The sequence below is a fragment of the Aulonocara sp. 'chitande type north' Nkhata Bay genome, linkage group LG22 (genome assembly GCF_057382095.1).
Source record: "Aulonocara sp. 'chitande type north' Nkhata Bay isolate Kocher_YH1m ecotype deep benthic linkage group LG22, A_spYH_male_GT1.1, whole genome shotgun sequence".
NCBI classification, from domain to species: Eukaryota; Metazoa; Chordata; class Actinopteri; order Cichliformes; family Cichlidae; genus Aulonocara; species Aulonocara sp. 'chitande type north' Nkhata Bay.
The window spans coordinates 2,804,893-2,824,289 of record NC_141364.1 but is presented as its reverse complement, the minus strand read 5'-3'; the positions used below and the strand labels follow the sequence as shown (position 1 = coordinate 2,824,289).

Below are 19,397 nucleotides of genomic sequence, written 5' to 3'. Positions count from 1 at the left end.
TCCCTCGCTGGTCTCTGTTCTTCTTTTCTTTGCCTCTTTGCTGACTTTAAGAACGCCCATTTAGGATAGCCGCATGTTTTGAGTGCTTCCTTTACATGTGTGTGTTCCTTCTTTTTTCCTTCCGGCTTAGAGGGAACATGTTCTGCCCGGTGGTGTAGGGTCCTAATTACTCCAAGTTTGTGTTCCAGAGGGTGATGGGAGTCAAAGAGGAGGTACTGGTCCGTGTGTGTGGGCTTCCGGTAAACTTCGATGTTGAGGTTGCCGTTCTCTTCAATGTGCACGGCGCAGTCCAGGAAAGGCAAACAGTTGTCCTTTGTGTCTTCCCTGGTGAACTTGATGTTTTTATCCACAGCGTTAATGTGCGCAGTGAAGGATTCCACTTCTTGTGTCTTGATTTTGACCCAGGTATCGTCCACATATCTTTACAAGTGGCTGGGTACTCTTCCTTTGAAAGAGCCAAGAGCCTTCCTTTCCACTTCCTCCATGTAAAGGTTGGCTACAATAGGTGACACGGGGGAGCCCATGGCACAGCCATGTTTTTGTCTGTAAAAGCCTTCGTTGTACTTGAAATATGTAGTGGTGAGGCAGAGGTCTAACAGTGTGTAGGTCTGATCGGGTGTGAAGTTGGTCCTGTCCTCCAAGGAGCTGTCTTCTTGTAGTCGTTTTCTGACAGTCTCCACGGCCTCCGTGGAGAAGAAGCTTCTCGGATGAGAGGTGAAACGTCTTCAAGTAACTTAAAGAAGTCCAGACGCTTTTCTTTGCAAGCTCCTTTGACTACGACTACGATGACCTGGATGTACTGAGAACCTTCACAGACAAATTATTTGTGCCACTCCAAATATTTCTGTCCACTATAAAGGAAACATCACAGCCTGATACCTGCAGGTCTGACAGCAGCAGGTGTGACACTCCTGTTCCTACCTGGAGACAGCAGTCGCCTCATTGTTCTGACACACAACACAAAACTATCCACAACACTACACACTAACTACACAAGACAACACACTAACTACACACTCCAAACACACTAAACGTCACAAATCTCTCTCTCTCTCTCTGTCACTCCTAAAACATCTCCCTCTTCCTAAACAACCAAATGTCATGTTGCCATATCATTTTTTAATTGGTTGACATGGTGCATTTTTCCACCAACACAAAATGGATGTTTTTGTTTTGTTTTTTTTTTATTTTTTGTTCATAAGCAGAGAGGTCTCGCTGCGCTGTCCTTAGACAGCAAACGTGACGAAACTATTGAGGGAAAAACGCTGCGTATATATTGTTTATCATGACTCTGGTTTTACGTGGCACAATTTACAAACCTTGTTGCTTTGTCATCTTGAAGTGGTCATGTGATTGGCTTACCACGACTACTTTATTCTTCCTCAGTCAAACAGCAGCACTCGTGCCATTGTTTTGCCCCCTGAGCTCCAGGTGTTGTGCCAAAAACTGATCGTCTACCAGAAAGTGATTGCTGTCCGTGGGCAATCTGTAGCATCCAGATTACTTACAGCTACTTACGTGCAACTGATATAAGATGCAGTAAGCTGAACACAGCTTCAACCGTCTGTTTGTTGAAAAATAGTAACGCGAGTGCATTTTCTTGTTAGTAACCACAGCTGGACTGGCGGTGATTTTTTGTTTTTACGGCCGATGATTATTTATTTCATTTTTTTAGTAACGGTATAAACAATGAAAGGTGTTGGATTGGCCAGATGCTGGCCGATGTGTCAAAATAACTCAGTTGTTTGGTGGTGGCTGTGGCGGAGCTTCCACAGAGGCCAGCAGGTGGATGTTCATAAGGTTAGTTAGTAGAGTTGCCGTCCCGTACAAACGGAATCGTCCCACATTCAGAGAAAATATTACGCGGTAAATGACGTCAGTGCGCACACTGTGTCTGAGGAGGATGTGCGGAAGTGCTTCAGGAAGGTGAACGCACGCAAAGCTACTGGTCCGGACGGGATTCCCGGCCGCGTCCTCAAGTCATGCGCGGCTCAGCTGTCTGGAGTGTTCACGCACATCTTCAACCTTTCCTTCTCTCTGTCTGTAGTCCCAGCCTGCTTCAAAATGGCCACCGTCGTCCCTGTACCCAAATCCTCCACCATCTCCTCATTGAACGACTGGCGACCTGTAGCCCTGACCCCCATCGTAAGCAAATGCTTCGAGAAGCTGGTCAGGGACTTCATCTGCTCTGCACTACCCGACTCACTGGACCCTCTACAATTTGCATACCGCCACAACAGGTCCACCTCTCCCCCCTTCACCCTGCCCCTCCCCAATCCAGACTCAACGACCACCACCACACCTCTCACCCCCCTTTCCTCCTCCCTGAAACTCAGAATACACACTCAGGATGTGAGCCGACTATTCCAGAAACAGAAGCCCAGGAAAGCCCCCGGACCAGACGTTGTCTCACCCTCCTGCCTCAAAACCTGTGCTGAACAGCTGGCTCCCATTTTTACTCGCATCTTCAACACATCCCTGGAGCTGTGTGAAGCTCCCTCCTGCTTCAAACGCTCCACCATCATCCCTGTTCCCAAGAAACCCACCATCACAGGACTGAATGACTACAGACCTGTCGCCTTGACGTCTGTGGTCATGAAATCCTTCGAACGACTAGCCCATCTGAAAGACATTACAGGCCACCAGCTGGACCCTCTGCAGTTTGCCTACCGGGCAAACAGGTCGGTGGATGATGCAGTGAACATGGGGCTGCATTACATCCTGCAACACCTTGACCGCCCGGGAACTTATGCCAGGGTCCTGTTTGTGGACTTTAGTTCGGCTTTTAACACCATTGTGCCTGAACTTCTTTCCTCCAAACTCTCCCAGGTCATCGTGTCACTAGCTACCTGTCTGTGGATCACCAGCTTCCTGACAGACAGAAAGCAACAAGTGAGGCTGGGGGAGATCACCTCTGAAACCCGGTCCCTCAAGGATGTGTCCTCTCACCACTACTGTTCTCCCTCTACACTAACGACTGCACCTCCAAGAACTTGGCTGTCAAACTCCTAAAGTTTGCAGATGACACCACTGTCATTGGCCTCATTCAAGATGGTGATGAGTCTGCATACCGGCAGGAAGTTGAGCAGCTGGTACTCTGGTGCAGTCAGCACAATCTGGAGCTGAACACGCTTAAGACTGTAGAGATGACAGTGGACTTCAGGAGACATCCCTCAACTCTGCTCCCCCTCACCATATCAGACAGCCCTGTGTCAGCTGTGAAGATCTTCAAGTTCCTTGAAGAGGATGTACTTCCTGAGACAACTGGGGGAGTACAGTCGACACAGGAGCTGCTGATCCAGTTCTACACTGCGGTCATTGAGTCTGTCCTGTGCTCCTCCATCACAGTCTGGTATGGAGCAGCCACTAAACAGGACAGGAGCAGACTGCAGCGGACTGTACGGGCAGCAGAAAGGATCATCGGCGCCCCCCTGCCCTCCATCCAGGATCTGTACCTCTCAAGAACCAGGAAACGGGCAGGGAAAATCATCGCAGACCCCTCACACCCTGCACACAGACTTTTTGATCTGCTGCCCTCTGGCAGACGGTACAGAAGCCTGCAGACCAGGACCACCCGACACAGGAACAGTTTCTTTCCCCTCGCCATCTCCCTTCTTAACAGTTGACCTGTCACACTGCTCCCACTGCCAGACTGCAACTGCACCTTATGTACATTTTGTAGTATTCATTCCACCTCATTCACTTCTGTATTTTATGTATATAAGTTTAGATTCGTTATTTATAGTTGGTTTAACTCAGCTTTGTGTATGTATGTGTAATGTGTATATATAGACACGTGTGTGTCTGTGTGTGCGTGCGTGCGTGTGCGTGTGTGTGTGTGCGTGTGTGCGTGTGTGTGTGTGTGTGTGTGATTTACATTGCTGTGCTTGAGAGCCACCATCTACCGGAACCAAATTCCCTGTATGTGTCTGCACATATACTTGGCCAATAAACACGATTCTGATTCTGATTCTGATGATGCCATAGCCCTGACACTACACACTGCCCTGTCACACCTGGAGAAGAGAGACACGTATGTGAGAATGCTGTTTGTAGATTACAGCTCAGCATTCAATACCATCGTTCCCTCGAAGATGGACAGGAAACTGCAGGATCTAGGACTGAGCAGCTCCCTCTGCAGCTGGATCCTTAGCTTCCTGTCTGACAGACGCCAAGTGGTCAGACTGGGCAGCATCACCTCATCCCCCATCACACTGAACACTGGTGCTCCACAGGGGTGTGTACTGAGCCCTCTCCTGTACTCACTCTACAGCTACGACTGCACAGCCACTAACAACTCCAACATCACTGTAAAGTTTGCGGACGACACTACAGTGGTGGGTCTTATCACCAACGGTGATGAGACGGCTTACAGGGAGGAGGTCAGCGCCCTGACCCACTGGTGTCAAGACAACCATCTCACCCTCAACGTTGCAAAGACAAAGGAGTTGATAGCGGACTTCCGGAGGTGCAGAGAAGTACACACCCCCATCACCATCAACGGCGCTGCTGTGGAGAGAGTGAGCAGCTTCCGGTTCCTTGGAGTACACCTGGCTGAGGATCTTACGTGGTCAGTACACACAAACAAAACAGTGAAGAAGGCGCAGCAGCGCCTCTTCTTTCTCAGGAGACTGAAAAGATTCGGCATGAGCCCCCGCATCCTCAGGACCTTCTATCACTGTGCCATTGAGAGCATCCTCACTGGATGCATCACCACCTGGTACGGCAACAGCACCGCCTACAACTGCAAAGCTCTCCAGCGAGTAGTGCGGTGCTCTGAACAGATAATTGGAGGTGAGCTTCCCTCCCTCCAGGACATCTACAGGAAGCGGTGCCTGAGGAAAGCGGGGAGGATCATCAAGGACTCCAGTCACCCCAGCCATAAACTGTTCAGACTGCTTCCATCAGGAAGGAGGTTCTGCAGCATCCGGTCCCGAACCAGCAGACTGAGAGACAGCTTCTTCCATCAGGCCATCAGACTGCTGAACACTTCATAGACACCTCAGCTTCACTACTGGAACTTCAACATTATGCACTCCACACTGTATATAAATGCCACTTGTTTTGCACATGTCCAATTACCAACCTCTGTATATTTTATGTATTTTATCTTATTGTTTACTCTATTTAATTTGTAAAATATGTACATACGCACGCACACACACACACACACACACACACACACACACACACACACACACACACACACACACACACACATATGTACACACACGTAGAAAAACACATTTAGTATACACATTCATATTGTACATATATTTATTCATATAATTCTCAGATTTAGCCATTCTTATATTTTGCTTGTTCTTATGGTATTGTATTTTTGCACACCTCTGTTGCTTGTGAAGATCGCACACAAGAATTTCACTCACATGTAGTGTACCAGTGTACCTGCACATGTGATGTGACTATAAAAGTCATTTGATTTGATTTGAAAAGGAACACAGTTTGTCCCGGACTTCAGCTTGAATGAAAAAAGAAACAAATGTAACCCTCGTAAGATTTACAGCAATCAGAAGTACAGGGTTCTTTGAATGCATCGTAGTTCTCGTCTGATAGTTTAATTCCCGGGCTTGCCCTGAAGGCATCACCTGCATCTCGGTGCGCGTGAAGGTGTGGTGTAGAAGAACAAAGACGGCAAGGAAAACCTCCATGCTGCCGCGGAGCACGGTTTTTCCCAGTTGAAAGAGAGAAAAGAGGTTCAATTAATATTTGTGAGAGAGCTGTCGTTAGCGGTGAACCAAAGACGGGTACCTACCTCGAAGGAGTCGGAGTGTTTCTTCGAGCCTTTTGAACTATTCTGGTGAGTTAGCCTAGCTCACATAGCACCGCTATTGCAGTTCAATGCACTGAAAAAAACAACTAACCAGTCAGAATAGTAGTAAATGTGTTTAATTATGTTTAAGATGTGTTTTCATAGTATTGCAATGTTGTGACAGTTTTGTTTATTATGAGTGTTTAGTGTTTTTTCCTTTCTTGAGCCTGCTAGTTCAGCCGCGGCCAGCTAAGTGGTTATGCGATTAGGGTTGCCAACCGTCCCTTAAAAAACGGAATCGTCCCGTATTTAGAAACAAAAGAACACGTCCCGTATTGAGCTAATAAGCGACGCACTTTGTCCCGTAATACAGTGAGAATCAAAAGTAGTCTATAAATGTTAATGGAATTAACACTTTGTTTGAAAACATAATTCCCAGCCCCTCTCCTGCTTTGTGACCAATGAGCTGACAGCACACTTATGACAATTCGAGTATGACAATTCAGATTACCGCTCATCTCATTGGTCGAGGAAAGGTCACTTAGGGAGAAAATACCGGAAGACAACAGGTGACCACAACAAGAAGCATGGCCAACAGGGAAACAAACGCCGACACTGCGGTGCAAGTCTCGGACGACAGTACACCTAAAGCTGGGCAAACACTGTGCGATTTTTTCAGTCACGTTATTCAGCTCCTGCTCAAACTGCACGATTGACTCGCAGGGGTTAGAAGTTGGTAGGTCACGATGCAGGTCTCACACTATACGGCCCGATGCTCTGATGCGACCTGAGTGCTCACACTGTGCCTCCATAACATGAAGGTTATAACAGAAAATCTGTCGCTCTCCCTCTCAGTCTTTCACTCACACAGACACACCACCACCATCAACTTTGCTAAATTGCTAATGAAAAACATGATCAGGCAGCTGTGATTGAGCAGCATGTAAATCCAACTATTTTCATGGTTGTTGTGGTCGTGATAATTTTGTGATGCCACATGGAAAAGGCTCGGATGAGCTTTCCAAAGTTCTACAAGTTGTGCCTCCATCGCTTGTGTCCAGATCACAGGCTGCACAGCCATGCTGCTCAGTCTTTTTCACCGACGTTTACGTGTTTGCGCGTGAGCAGTGTGCTTCTCGTTATCCCACGTATACTACACGATGCACGATGAAGGCCAAAATCGGGCCGATCACCAAGTCGGTCACATGACTCAAAAATCGTCTCAAAATGGGCCAAAATTCACACAGTGTGAGCCCAGCATTAGAGCAGCAATGTTTGTTCACTCAGAGAAAGAAAAAAAAGGCTGCAAAAGTACAGGGAGGAATGGGAAAAGGGAAACACCTGGCTGGAAAATGCACGATAACACCTATAAAGCGCACTGCACTGTGTGCCGGTGCACTTTTTCCATAGGCATGCTTCTAGTGGTGGGCACATGAAGAACATGAGGGGCGTGAAAGCTCGGGGAACCCTTAACCAATTTCTTGTCCACCAGGCCACGGCAGAAGCAGATATGGTATGTAAACACTGTTTGTTGTTTAAACCCTCTGGTTAAGGTTAATATGGGCATGTGCAGTGAATATCAGCTCTATGTGGCCAGAAGTGTGATAATATAATTTATTTTGTGTAATAAACAACTGTAAGGATAGATGATTACAACAAATAGATGACTAATACATAAAAGTAATACATAGATGAATAATGATGATGAGTTATGATGCGTAATCATGGGAACAAGCGGGTTTACAAACAGGAGCAGCTGATTAGCTTTAGAAAAGCTGAAATAATACCTCAACTGAAGCCAATTGTACTAAATGCACTATATGTGCACTGTTACAAGAATATTTTTGTTCTATTGTTTTATATTAATTTATATAATTTTAAGTTAAGCAGGACAGAGTTCTTTTAAAGAAAGATTTACTTATATTCTCAAAAGTTAAGCATGACAGGCTTCTGTTTAAGAAAGAGACCTGTTTTACTGTGTTAATGTTGTCATTTTGAGCTAAAAATAAATGGCTAAATGATCATTTGTTTCCCATATGGTCATATCACAAAGAATATGCATCTGCTTAAATCAAATTCAAGTCAAATGGTTAAAAAATAATTTCACACACAAAAAAAAGAGCTACAAAATTCACCACACTGGGAAGGGTGAACTGGGTTGCCACGAGGTGTCCCTTATTTATTTTTCAGGGAGTTGGCAACCCTAGTACAGGCTGACATTAGCTGGATGCTAACTTCAGTTCATATATAGATGTGTTGAACATCACATCAGAGATGTTTTCTTTATATTCTGTTAGTCAAGTCAGTCAAGTCAAGTTTATTTATAGAGCACATTTAAAAACAACCAAGGCTGACCAAAGTGCTGTACAGTAAATACAGATAAAAATACAATAGAACACAATTTCGTAAAACACCTCGCTGATCAAATAAAAAATAAATAAACAAATAAATTAAACCTTTCTAAAAGCCAATGAAAAGAGGTGAGTTTTAAGAGCAGTTTTAAAAGTTTCTAGGCTTTTGGAGAATCTGACGTGAGGAGGTAAACTGTTCCACAGTCTGGGTGCAGCCACAGCAAACGCCCTCTCTCCCTTTGTCTTTAATTTATACCTGGGAACATCTAAAAGCATCAGATCGGCTGACCTCAAAGATCTCCTGGGGCGATAAGTACTAAGGAGTTCTGACAGGTAAGAAGGTGCAGTGCCATTTAAAACCTTAAAAGCCAGCAGTAAGATTTTAAAATCAATCCTAAAAGCAACTGGGAGCCAGTGGAGAGAGCAGAGAACCGGAGTGATGTGGTCTCTTTTTTTTGAACCGGTCAACAGGCGAGCGGCAGCGTTCTGCACCAGTTGAAGGCGATGTAGACAGGAACGATCTAGGCCAGCATAGAGGGAATTGCAGTAGTCCAGCCGTGAAGTAATAAAAGCATGGACCACTCTTTCTAGATTGTTCCTGCAAAGGTAAGACTTGACTTTGGCTAAAATCCGTAAATGATAAAAAGATCCCTTAACTACAGAGCTGATTTGTTTATCAAGTTTAAAAGCATTGTCAAAAATAACTCCAAGACTCTTAATGGAAGAAGTGCAATCGGAGGTTAGGGGTCCCAAAAAGTCAAGAGAGAAGTTGGGATCTTTAGGAAGCCCAAACACAATGACTTCAGTTTTGCTTTCATTAAGGTGTAAGAAGTTAAGAGTCATCCAAGTCTTAATGTCAGACAAGCAGGAGAGTTGATGTTTTGAAATATTTCAAAGTGTCTCCAAGTTAAATGTTGAACCTTTAATATAGCGACACTTAGAGCTCTGAAGCCGTTTTCTCTCGTTTACAATTCAACCAATAAGTTACTGAGTAAGTTAATTTATCTGTAATTAAAGTCATCAACACTTAAAGCTTTATGTGAAATATTTGTTTTTCAAATCCATCATACAAAAAATTAAATACAACTTCCATATAAAATGCAAAACTAAATATACATGACTCACATAACACAATTAACATTTAATGTCTTTCTGTCACTTTCACATACACAGAGGTTTAAAAATGTCCTTCTGATGTTCCAGCTGATCAGAACCTTTAAAATTCTTATTAATCAAACATATTTTTTGCTGAACTTTTTGAAACAAGACCAAGAACTGTAGTTTTAGGACCAACAGACTGATGAATAAACCAAGTAAAGCAAAGTAAAGACAAGCTGCACTTTGACTTTTATTAGAACAATTTGCTGGAACTACAGAGTAATGAAGTACTTCAAGGTTTTGTGTGGATGACTTCCAACCTTACTGTACAGCACAGAGCACAGAGGGACAATATATGTAATCAATATATGATGCAGAATGAACAAGTAAAGACTGTAAGCTGAGTCTGAGGCTCATGCAGGACATTTCATAGTGAGGTGTCTTTGGTTGGATTATTCAAACATTTACATCAAAGCACCAAACTCATCTCTCACAGATGAAGGTCTTTGATTCAGAATAATATGACCCCGTCCATTTCCTATTATAGTCACAGCAGACTCCATAGTGACCAGAATAAGGATCTGACCATCCTGTTCCCAGAACCTGTCAGAGAGATCAAATCTGATATGAAACTGGACTAAACTCATAACTATTGTCACATTCATATAAATATGCGTCTCTTTTGGAATATTTCCAATATTTGCTGTATTTCTTTCCCAGGTTTCTCGCCCACTTTCCCTCCTTTAGACTTTTCTCTGAGAATCATCATGCACACTAAAACAGCTTTCAAGCTTTGATGAATATGAAATCTTCCTGCTGTAAAAATGGAGAATAAAAAGAAGTCAGAGCTGACTTTCTGCTGTTTGAAACTGTTTTGTCAGCTGTTTACAGACATCACTTTGAAATGTGTGTCTATCAGGTCATATTTACTGAAGCTTCTTCCTTCATATGTTCTGAAGTTTTACAAACACCAAAGAAGAAGAGACAGGAATTCTCTGAAACACTTTTTGTTCTGTGAGAAAAGAAACATTACAGCACAAAAACATGAAGACAAATTGAACAAAGTGAAACGTGTCGGTCGCTGCTTTGAACATGTTTCAATCCTGATTCCTTCAAACTGACTTGTTGTAACTGAACGTCATCACAGACTGCAGATGAAGAGAGTTCAAGCACAGCTGTTCATTCAAAGGAGGATTTCTGCTTTTCTTTACATTCAGTTTGTGGGGCTGTTGGAAAATAGCTCAGCTCATGTATTGCTGATCTATCTTCCAAAACATCAGTGTCCAGTCTGCAGCAGATGCTGCTGCCTGTCTGCTTTGTTGAGATAATCACAGAATCACCGTGTTGAGTGAAGAGTTTGAAGGAACAACAAGAACATTCACTCCACAACACACACAAGATATGAACCAGGAATCATGCACACAGACACACACCTGCTAATCAGTGCTAAGTAACAGACTGATGAAATACTAGAAGCTCAGTCAGCAAAACCAACGTGTTGGTCAGGCTGTACCACACAGCAGCTCATATTATTGATCAGAGAATTCCATTTAAAATGCCACCGTGCAGTTTTTATGAAGAGGAAACTATCCTTAGAGACCAAAACTCATTTGGTCCTGAATGGAAACATGTTTTTACTGCAGCAAAGGTGCTCATTTTAACATGGGAGTCTGTGGGGACTGACTCGCTTTCAGCATCAGCCTCCAGTGGTCATTAAAGGAACTGCAGTTTTTGCTGCTTCTGTGTTGGCTTCATGTACTTCCTGTATTTGCTGTGGCAGAAGGACACGTTCTGGTTGTGAAGCTGCATGTTTGTTGGCTGCTGGGATTCAGTATCAGTCATACATTCATTTGCAGGAGAAGTTCAGAGGTTGTATCTTATCTTACAGCATATGGACAGGATGATGATCCCAGCTAACATCAGGAGGCACAGCACTCTTAGACCCAGTGTAGCACATCTGAAAGAGCCCTTCAGGACTGAAGGAGGATTCAGAGTCTGTGGTCCTGTTAGAAAGCAGTGTGGATGTTGGTTTGTGCTTATTTCCTGTCAGTCTGTGATTAACACATAGTGGTCACTACAGGCTGTCTTGTATTTGTGTCAGTGTTGATGGTCTACTTACACCTAAACCACTACATTGGACACTGATGCGTCACTCCATACCAAACACTTAATTTCAAATGTATGTTGTCCACCTAAGTGGACATGTAAAAAACTCTTTGAAAAGTAATTCATGCATGAAAGGCTTAATAGACCTGCGGTTGAGGTTGTATCAGCTTAGCCAAAAACAAAAGAAATATAACATCTGCGCTGTGACTAAAGTGTGTAAATAAATTTCCCGTTCACAGAGCTCTACAAACTCTACAGTACATTTGTTTTTATAATTGACTTACCTCCTTCCTCCGATTGAAAATGATCATAACTATCTCTCATCTCATCTGCACTCTCGTAGATATCCACCTCCCTCTGCTCCCACTCTGCTCCGTCCTCCTTTCTGCTGTATCTCACCTTCTTTGATAGATCTGGTTCAGCATAAATATCTGAGGACATCGTGAGAGGATGGAGACGCTGAGCAGGAGTTTAAGCTGTACTCTAACAGTTCTGCAGTACTGACCCTGGTAGATATCAAGCTGTTCTGTACTGATGCTGCTCTCAGTGTTTCTTGTCCAGCCTTCTGTCTGCTTTCAGACAGGAAGAAGCTTTGAGGAAGTGGCAGCATGCAAAGAACCACAGACCCAAACTGTCATTTAATTAATGTGAATAAAAACCTCCAGTGTGGTGGAACACACAAATAGAACATTTCATTGTATTTATATGTGCAAAGCCACTCAGAAAAGTGTGAAAACATTTTGCATGAAACAAAAATAATTTCATTTTTCTTTGTTCAACTAAAGGTGAGCTCATGGTGAAACAAACCACAACCACATTCACACCTCATGCTCACAGTGTGCACAAAGCAGGAAATGTCTCTTTGTCAGCAACACCTTTTTCTTTTGCCTGATAGAAAAACATGTTAAGTTTTAACACTTGCTCTTGACGAAGGAGGTCGCACTTTTCTCCTCCCCTCCTCCTCCTCTCCCTTAGCTTCCCTGCTTAGCCTCTTATGTCCTTCTCTAGTCTCGTGTTTTTTGTATTACTTTCCCTGGAACATTCTCTCACAGTCTGTTCTCTAAAACCTAAAAGAGGAATTATGGATTTGATCAACTGGTCCCTGAATGCAATTGACACCCTTTTCTCAACGAGAAGTCTGGGCTCGGGTGAGCCTGAGTGCTGAAGATATCTACGTATTCAGAACCATGATAACAGGGTCCTTGCTGATCGGAGCTGGCTTGGCCCTGACTTATCGAAGAATTAAAAAAGCGGAACCGGCTGTTCAAACCCCCACAAGGCTGCCCGCTGGGATTGAAATGATGGGACGAGGCGTGAGTTTCTCAAAATGGGCTCATTGAGTGCAGCACGGATAAGATCTTGGAGAAGCTTACGGCTGCCGTGAATACTCAGAATAAGACCTCTGAGTGCAAACTAGATTACATCTTGGAGGGGCTCGCTCGGAATAACACCGAAAGAAGAAGAAGAAGTGAAAACCTGAACAGAATCTTAATAAAATGCTCCTCCTCATCCTCACTTCATGCCTCATCTCCTGAGCTGAAGTCAGGAGTCTAACACATGAAACGTGCATAGACATACTTATTTTTTCTTGATATTGTAACAATTACTTATTGTCAGCAGATTAGACATGCAACCCGCTCATCGCAAAGGAACAAGAGAAGGACAGCAAACATAACAACAGCATGTAGGGTTGCCAACTCCCTGAAAAATAAATAAGGGACACCTCGTGGCCAGGGCCGGGCAACCCAGTTCACCCTTCCTAGTGTGGTAGCTCTTTTTTTGTGTGTGAAATTATTTTTTTTAACCCTTTGACTTGAATTTGATTTAAGTAGATGCATATTCTTTGTGATATGAACACATGTGAAACAAATGATCATTTAGCCATTTATTTTTAGCTCAAAATGAAAACATTAACACAGTAAAACAGGTCTCCTTCTTAAACAGAAGCCTGTCATGCTTAACTTTTGAGAATATAAGTAAATCTTTCTTTAAAAGAACTCTGTCCTGCTTAACTTAAAATAATAGAAAACAATAGAAAGAAAAATATTCTTGTAACAGTGCACATTTAGTGCATTTAGTACAATTGGCTTCAGTTGAGGTATTATTTCAGCTTTTCTAAAGCTAATCAGCTGCTCCCATTTGAAAACCCGCTTGTTCCCATGATTACGCATCATAACTCATCATCATTATTCATCTATGTATTACTTTTATGTATTAGTCATCTATTTGTTGTAATCATCTATCCTTGCAGTCGTTTATTACACAAAATAAATTATATTATCACACTTCTGGCCACATAGCGCTGATATTCACTGCACATGCCCATATTAACTTTTTCCAGCCAGGTGTTTTCCTTTTCCCATTCTTCCCTTTCTCTGAGGGGAACAAACATTGCTGCTCTAACGCTGGGCTCACACTGTGCGGTTTTAGGCCCATTTTGAGCCGATTTTTGAGTGATCGGACCGATTTTGGCCTTCATCGTGCGTCGTGTAGTATACGTGGGGTAACGAGAAGTGATTAACACCTCACGACCAGCTCCCGATCATCAATCGCTCGTGAGCCGCTCACACTGTTCGCGCGCAAACACGTAAAATGCCGTGAAAAAGATGGAGCAGCACGGCTGTGCAGCGTGTGATCTGGACACAAGCGATGGAGGCACAACTTGTGGAACTTTGGAAAGCTCATCCGAGCCTTTTCCATGTGGCCTCACAAAATTATCACGACCACAACAACCGTGAAAATAGTTGGATTTACTCTGCTGCTAAATCACAGCTGCCTGATCATGTTTTTCATTAGCAATTTAGCAAAGTTGATGGTGGTGGTGTGTCTGTGTGAGTGAAAGACAGAGAGAGCGAGCGACAGATTTTCTGTTATAACCTTAATTTTATGGACGCACAGTGTGAGCACTCAGGTCGCATCAGAGCATCGGGCCGTATAGTGTGAGACCTGCATCGTGACCTATGAACTTCTAACCCCTGCGAGTCAATCGTGCAGTTTGAGCAGGAGCTGAATAACGCGACTGAAAAAATCGCACAGTGTCTGCCCAGCTTTAGGTGTACTGTTGTCCGAGACTTGCACCGCAGTGACGGCGTTTGTTTCCCTGTTGGCCATGCTTCTTGTTGTGGTCATCTGTTGTCTTCCGGTATTTTCTCCGTAAGCGACCTTTCCTCGACCAATGAGATGAGCGGTAATCTGAATTGTCATACTCGAATTGTCATAAGTGTGCTGTCAGCTCATTGGTCACAAAGCAGGAGAGGGGCTGGGAATTATGTTTTCAAACAAAGCGTTAATTCCATAAACATTTATAGACTACTTTTGATTCTCACTGTATTACGGGACAAAGTGCGTCCCTTATTAGCTCAATACGGGACGTGTACTTTTGTTTCTAAATACGGGACGATTCCGTTTTTTAAGGGACGGTTGGCAACCCTAACAGCATGGTATAAGCTATTATTATACCAGCAGATGTTAGGCTCAAGTGTTCTAAAAATCACACTTACACTTTGGTAAATAGTTTGATTTCATTCTCACATAATAGGAGGCTTTATTCACTCAACGTTAAAGCCCAACAAAGAAAGAAAGAAAGCTTGATTAACAATAGTGAACAGCAGCTAACAAAGGCTAAAAGCAGCTAACAGAGGCTAACCACAGCTAAGAACAGCAAACAGAGGCTAACCACGGCTAACCGCAGCTAACAGAGGCTAACCACGGCTAACAGCAGCTAACAAAGGCCAACCAAAGCTAACAGCAGCTAACGGAGGCTAACCACAGCTAAGAACAGCAAACAGAGGCTAACCACGGCTAACCGCAGCTAACAAAGGCCAACCAAAGCTAACAGCAGCTAACGGAGGCTAACCATGGTTAACAGTGGCAAAAACACAGCACTATACACTAAAGTAAAGTAAATATACACTAGTATATGTGTCTATTTGCTCCCCTTACCTCAGTCTCAAAGTATATATATATTTATTCTTATTATTATTCTTATTCTTCCTAGATTTATTGTTTTCTCTTGCACTGTATGGAACTGGAGCCTCGTTGTCTCGTCTCTCTTTAAACTGAACTTTATATAGCAGAGATATTAAAGTTTACTTTGACTTCAACTACCAACATTTCAACCTATCTTCAAACCTCAGTATGGCTGAGCTTCCCTGACTCCTTTCACAAAGTTTTATGACACTTTCCAGAGTAAATAAAGATTGATGTTTATCACTCATTGACAGCTGAGGAAAACAGTGGAGTGTCAGCCTTCCAAAGATAGGAAAAACTGTGGGCAGATCCGGTCCAACTACTGGTAGAAGCATGCAGGCTGCCTGCCACTGTTATGGGGTCCAATCTAAATGTTATGTTTTTGTCTCACTATAACATGTTTGTCATATAGCAGCCACTTCAGCTATAACTATGCACTTGAACTGGGTGGGTAAAAAAAAGATCCCAATGCAAATATGCTAAAAGCAGAAATGGTAAAATATCTTGTTACCTTCAGTTTCCTGTCACGTTTGTTAATATAATCAAAGAACTATGAGTGGTCTGAAGCAACCATCGAACATTTACTCAACAACAGAGAGCCATGCTGTCAAAAGCCTGTAAGAAAAACGTGTCATGGTTTGGGTCATTGTGACCCAGTGTTTTTGAGTTCTTGTGTTTTGGTGTCATTTTTGTATTATGGTTTATGTTTTAGGTTCATTAGCAGTCTTTATGTTTGCCCTTGTGTGTATTTATGGCTGCATCTCCCTCTGTCCTGCGTTGCGATCTCCCTCATACCCAGCTGTGTGTTCTGTTCATAGTCTAAGTCTCTGTCTTTAAGAGATTCCTGCAGTTTAACTAATTGGTGTGTGTTATCTGGCTTCATGGACAGATAGAATTGGGTGTCATCTGCATAGCAGTGAAACTGTATGCTATGTCTTCTCACGATCCTGCCTAAGGGTAGAGAATTCTAACAATTAGTATAACTTGGAGGTGTTGATTCATTGAAACTAATATAATCATCCTGCTGTAAACATGTTTCTGTAAGCCAGAGTAAGACAGTTTTGATGATCAATTATTAATTCATGTACTCACAGAGATTTGGAAGAGAGACACCTAATGTTTAATAATCCACATTCTTCATTTGTTTTTTGTTGGTTTGGGTGCAGACACAGTCTCTAAGTACATGGGGTTTTGGAGAGATAACACAACATGGTAATAAAATTTCTCACAGCGTGTCGTGATTGCAGCCAGAATCAGCAGATACAGCACTCCCAGGTTCACTTCAAAACCTCCGAAACTGCTTCGTTTCCCAGCTGGAAGCTTCTTCTGAGTGTCAACACCTAAAGGGAAAAAACCCAACTTTTTTATATAATAATATTACTGATTTCTTTTTAATTGAGATTTTTAATACTGGTGCATGCCTTAATTAAATGGATCTGCCTTGTAGTAATAATGATATCTCCAACAAGTTGATCTTGTATATTTGAGAATTACAGGAAATCAGGTAAAATGTTCTACTGGAGGAAAACATGGTTGATATAATTTGGTGCAAAATCATATCTTTAGTTTATTCCCACATGTATTGATTCTTCAACAGTGTCTGACAAACCTCTTTTAAAGCAAAGGACAATATTAATAATGATAATTATGAATAATCTTCATAATTTGCTCACAGGAAGACTTATTTTGAGATGTTAGGTCCCAGCCAAGCAGGCATAGAGACCACTTAATGATGGCCAGTTTAACTCATTGGTGTGTGGCTTGATAGACAGATGAAGGTGGGTATCATCTGCACAGCAGTGGTAATGTCTGCTATGCCTTGTGATGATACTGCCTAACAGAAGCATGTATAATGTAAACAAAACTGGTCCTAACACTGAACCCTGTGGAGCTCCATAATTCACTTTTTGTATGAAGATTCTTCTTTAACATTTACCTTCAAAGTAAAAGCTGAACCTTTTGTACAAACTGGCTTTAGCAACTTTAACCCTGGAGGTAAATGTTCTCTGTTTCTAGTTTGCATCGCACTCGATGCAACACACTTGATCACTTCCACACAAACGTTGCAAGACCAATCTACCAGCAATAGTGTACGAAGGCCACCAATGGGTTACTAACTTGTGTCTAGGCCTGTGTCACTGAAGCCTAAAAAAAACCTAATATTATAATTGGCTCTGAAAAATGTACATCAACTTGTTTTCTGAGGTTATTTGTGCTCCACACAATTTCTAGCAAGTTTGTTTTTAAACTTCTGTTGCACCACCGAAGAGCTCCTGCTGGATAAGCCATTAGAGTCATGCAGCACTTCCCTCCTTCATTGTAAACTTTTGAAATGTTTGTTGCTTCCTACTTACCAGCTTCTTGTATCCCAACATCAGGATGCTGCTCTCCATCGTCTATCATCTGCACCTCGCTGTACTCTCTCTGTCGTCCATCACTGTGGGTCCTTCTGCTGTATTTCACTCTAAAATCTGCTGCAGCTTGAATTTCTGCGGACATCTTGGTGGGTGAGAGTGTTTGACGAGGCTTCAGTGTCTGTCTGGTTTGTTTCTGAGTCGGGCGGCTTTTAATAGACATCAAACAGGAAGTAGCAGCAGACCAAACCACCAACAGAGGGGCCAACTTCATTTCTGCTTTGCATTGTGGTTAGCAAACTTTTTACTGAGAGTTTGTTTAAAATAAAAAAAGAAGCTAAAAAGTTATTTATAAATATAAGTCAGCAGCAATAATCGGCACATAATGCCTTTTTCATGAGTCTTCCTGGTTTCATGACTCTGTACACATCATAAGTACGTAGAAGCACATGAGTGTCACAGGAAATATGAGGTCGGGCCCTGTGTCACTGGTGTGTTTCTCTCAGCACAGACTGGCCACCACAGCCTCTTCAGGTCACACACTTTATTTTCCAGCACACACATGAAATGTTTCTGACTGAGCTGCTCTGCTGTTGAGCCCGACTGAGGGAAATGTGTTTTATAGGATTTAGTTCCAGCTTCTCCCAACCGGCCACAGTGAGCTTGTCCACTTACTGCGTGTGTCTTCAGGTCTTAGACACCACCAAAATAGAGATGCAGTCACTCTGTTTTTCAACTGAAGCTTGTCGTGTTCAAAATGTCAGAAGGAATTTCAGGAGAAAATATCTGTCTATTAAAAAGATTTCATTTGCTTTGGTATTTGAAATTCCAATTTTACAGCACTGGACTGTGATGTGATGCCAGAGTCAGCCTCACACCAAAGATGACCCTCAGAGCGGGCGGTACAGTTTTATACTACAAGAGGAACATGTATTATTATGACTATGTTCTTCCAGAAGCGGCGTGGCAGTCTGCTACAACTCCTCATTCACTCCACGTCTGCTGCTCCCTCGACCTCCTATCTGCTTCTTTTCCTGGAATCAGAGACACAAGGACACAAAAACACACCCTGCGTAGCCTTGGTTATCTAATGTTGTTATTTATTGTTCTTCTACTGATTCTAAGGTCTGGTTCAGGATACCTAGTTTGGACTCTCTGACCCAGTGTCACAGCTGGTGCAGCTATCGTGTGGTGGCGTGAATGGGGATCCAAGTTGCAGACAGTGGTGGAGATGCGAGTGAGGTTTATTTACAGTGCTCAGTAACAAAAGTGAGGGCAGAACTGAACAAAACCCTGAACTGGGGAGAACTAAAAATAACAAAACACAAAACCGTAACTCACAAGGTCACAATCAGGGAAACACATAAGGAGGTGAGCTGGGAACAAAGAGCAGGCTGTGGAGCAGAAAGCTGCAGAACAACAGAGTAACACAGACGAACCGATGAGGAACACAGGCAGGCACACACTATATATACAAACACAAGGTAATCAGGTAATGACACACAGGAGGGGAGCACAGCTGAACCTAATTCACAAGACGACAGGAAGACACAAGCTGACACAGTGATAACAGACTTACTTAGACTTAGTTCCTCCTACGCTGGGCGGCGCATCGGGCAGCTAGTGATCTCCATCGATGTCGGTCAGCAGCGACTGCTTCAGCTTCGTCCCAGGCAATGTCGACAGTTCTCAGATCGTCCATAAATGTTCGACGCCATGTGGTCTTTGGTCTGCCTTGCTTTCGCT

General features: G+C 43.1%; 1 protein-coding gene across 5 annotated transcripts in view; it reads right to left on the bottom strand.

Moving 5' to 3' along the window:
- LOC147303186 (C-type lectin domain family 12 member B-like) overlaps positions 1-17,814 on the bottom strand; it is a 29,793-nt gene extending 11,979 nt beyond the window's left edge. For 4 of the 5 annotated variants that reach the window (XM_086279972.1, XM_086279973.1, XM_086279975.1 and 1 more), the window contains exons 1-2: positions 11,613-11,769; positions 11,109-11,225 (exon numbers count right to left, since the gene is read on the bottom strand). In XM_086279972.1, coding sequence (XP_086136098.1) covers positions 11,109-11,225; positions 11,613-11,769 — 274 coding nt within the window. Of the gene's footprint in view, positions 1-11,108; positions 11,226-11,612; positions 11,770-16,526; positions 16,638-17,651 lie in introns of those variants that run through there. The other variant, XM_086279974.1, reaches the window with a different exon arrangement.
- Between the last annotated feature and the right edge of the window lie 1,583 nt (positions 17,815-19,397).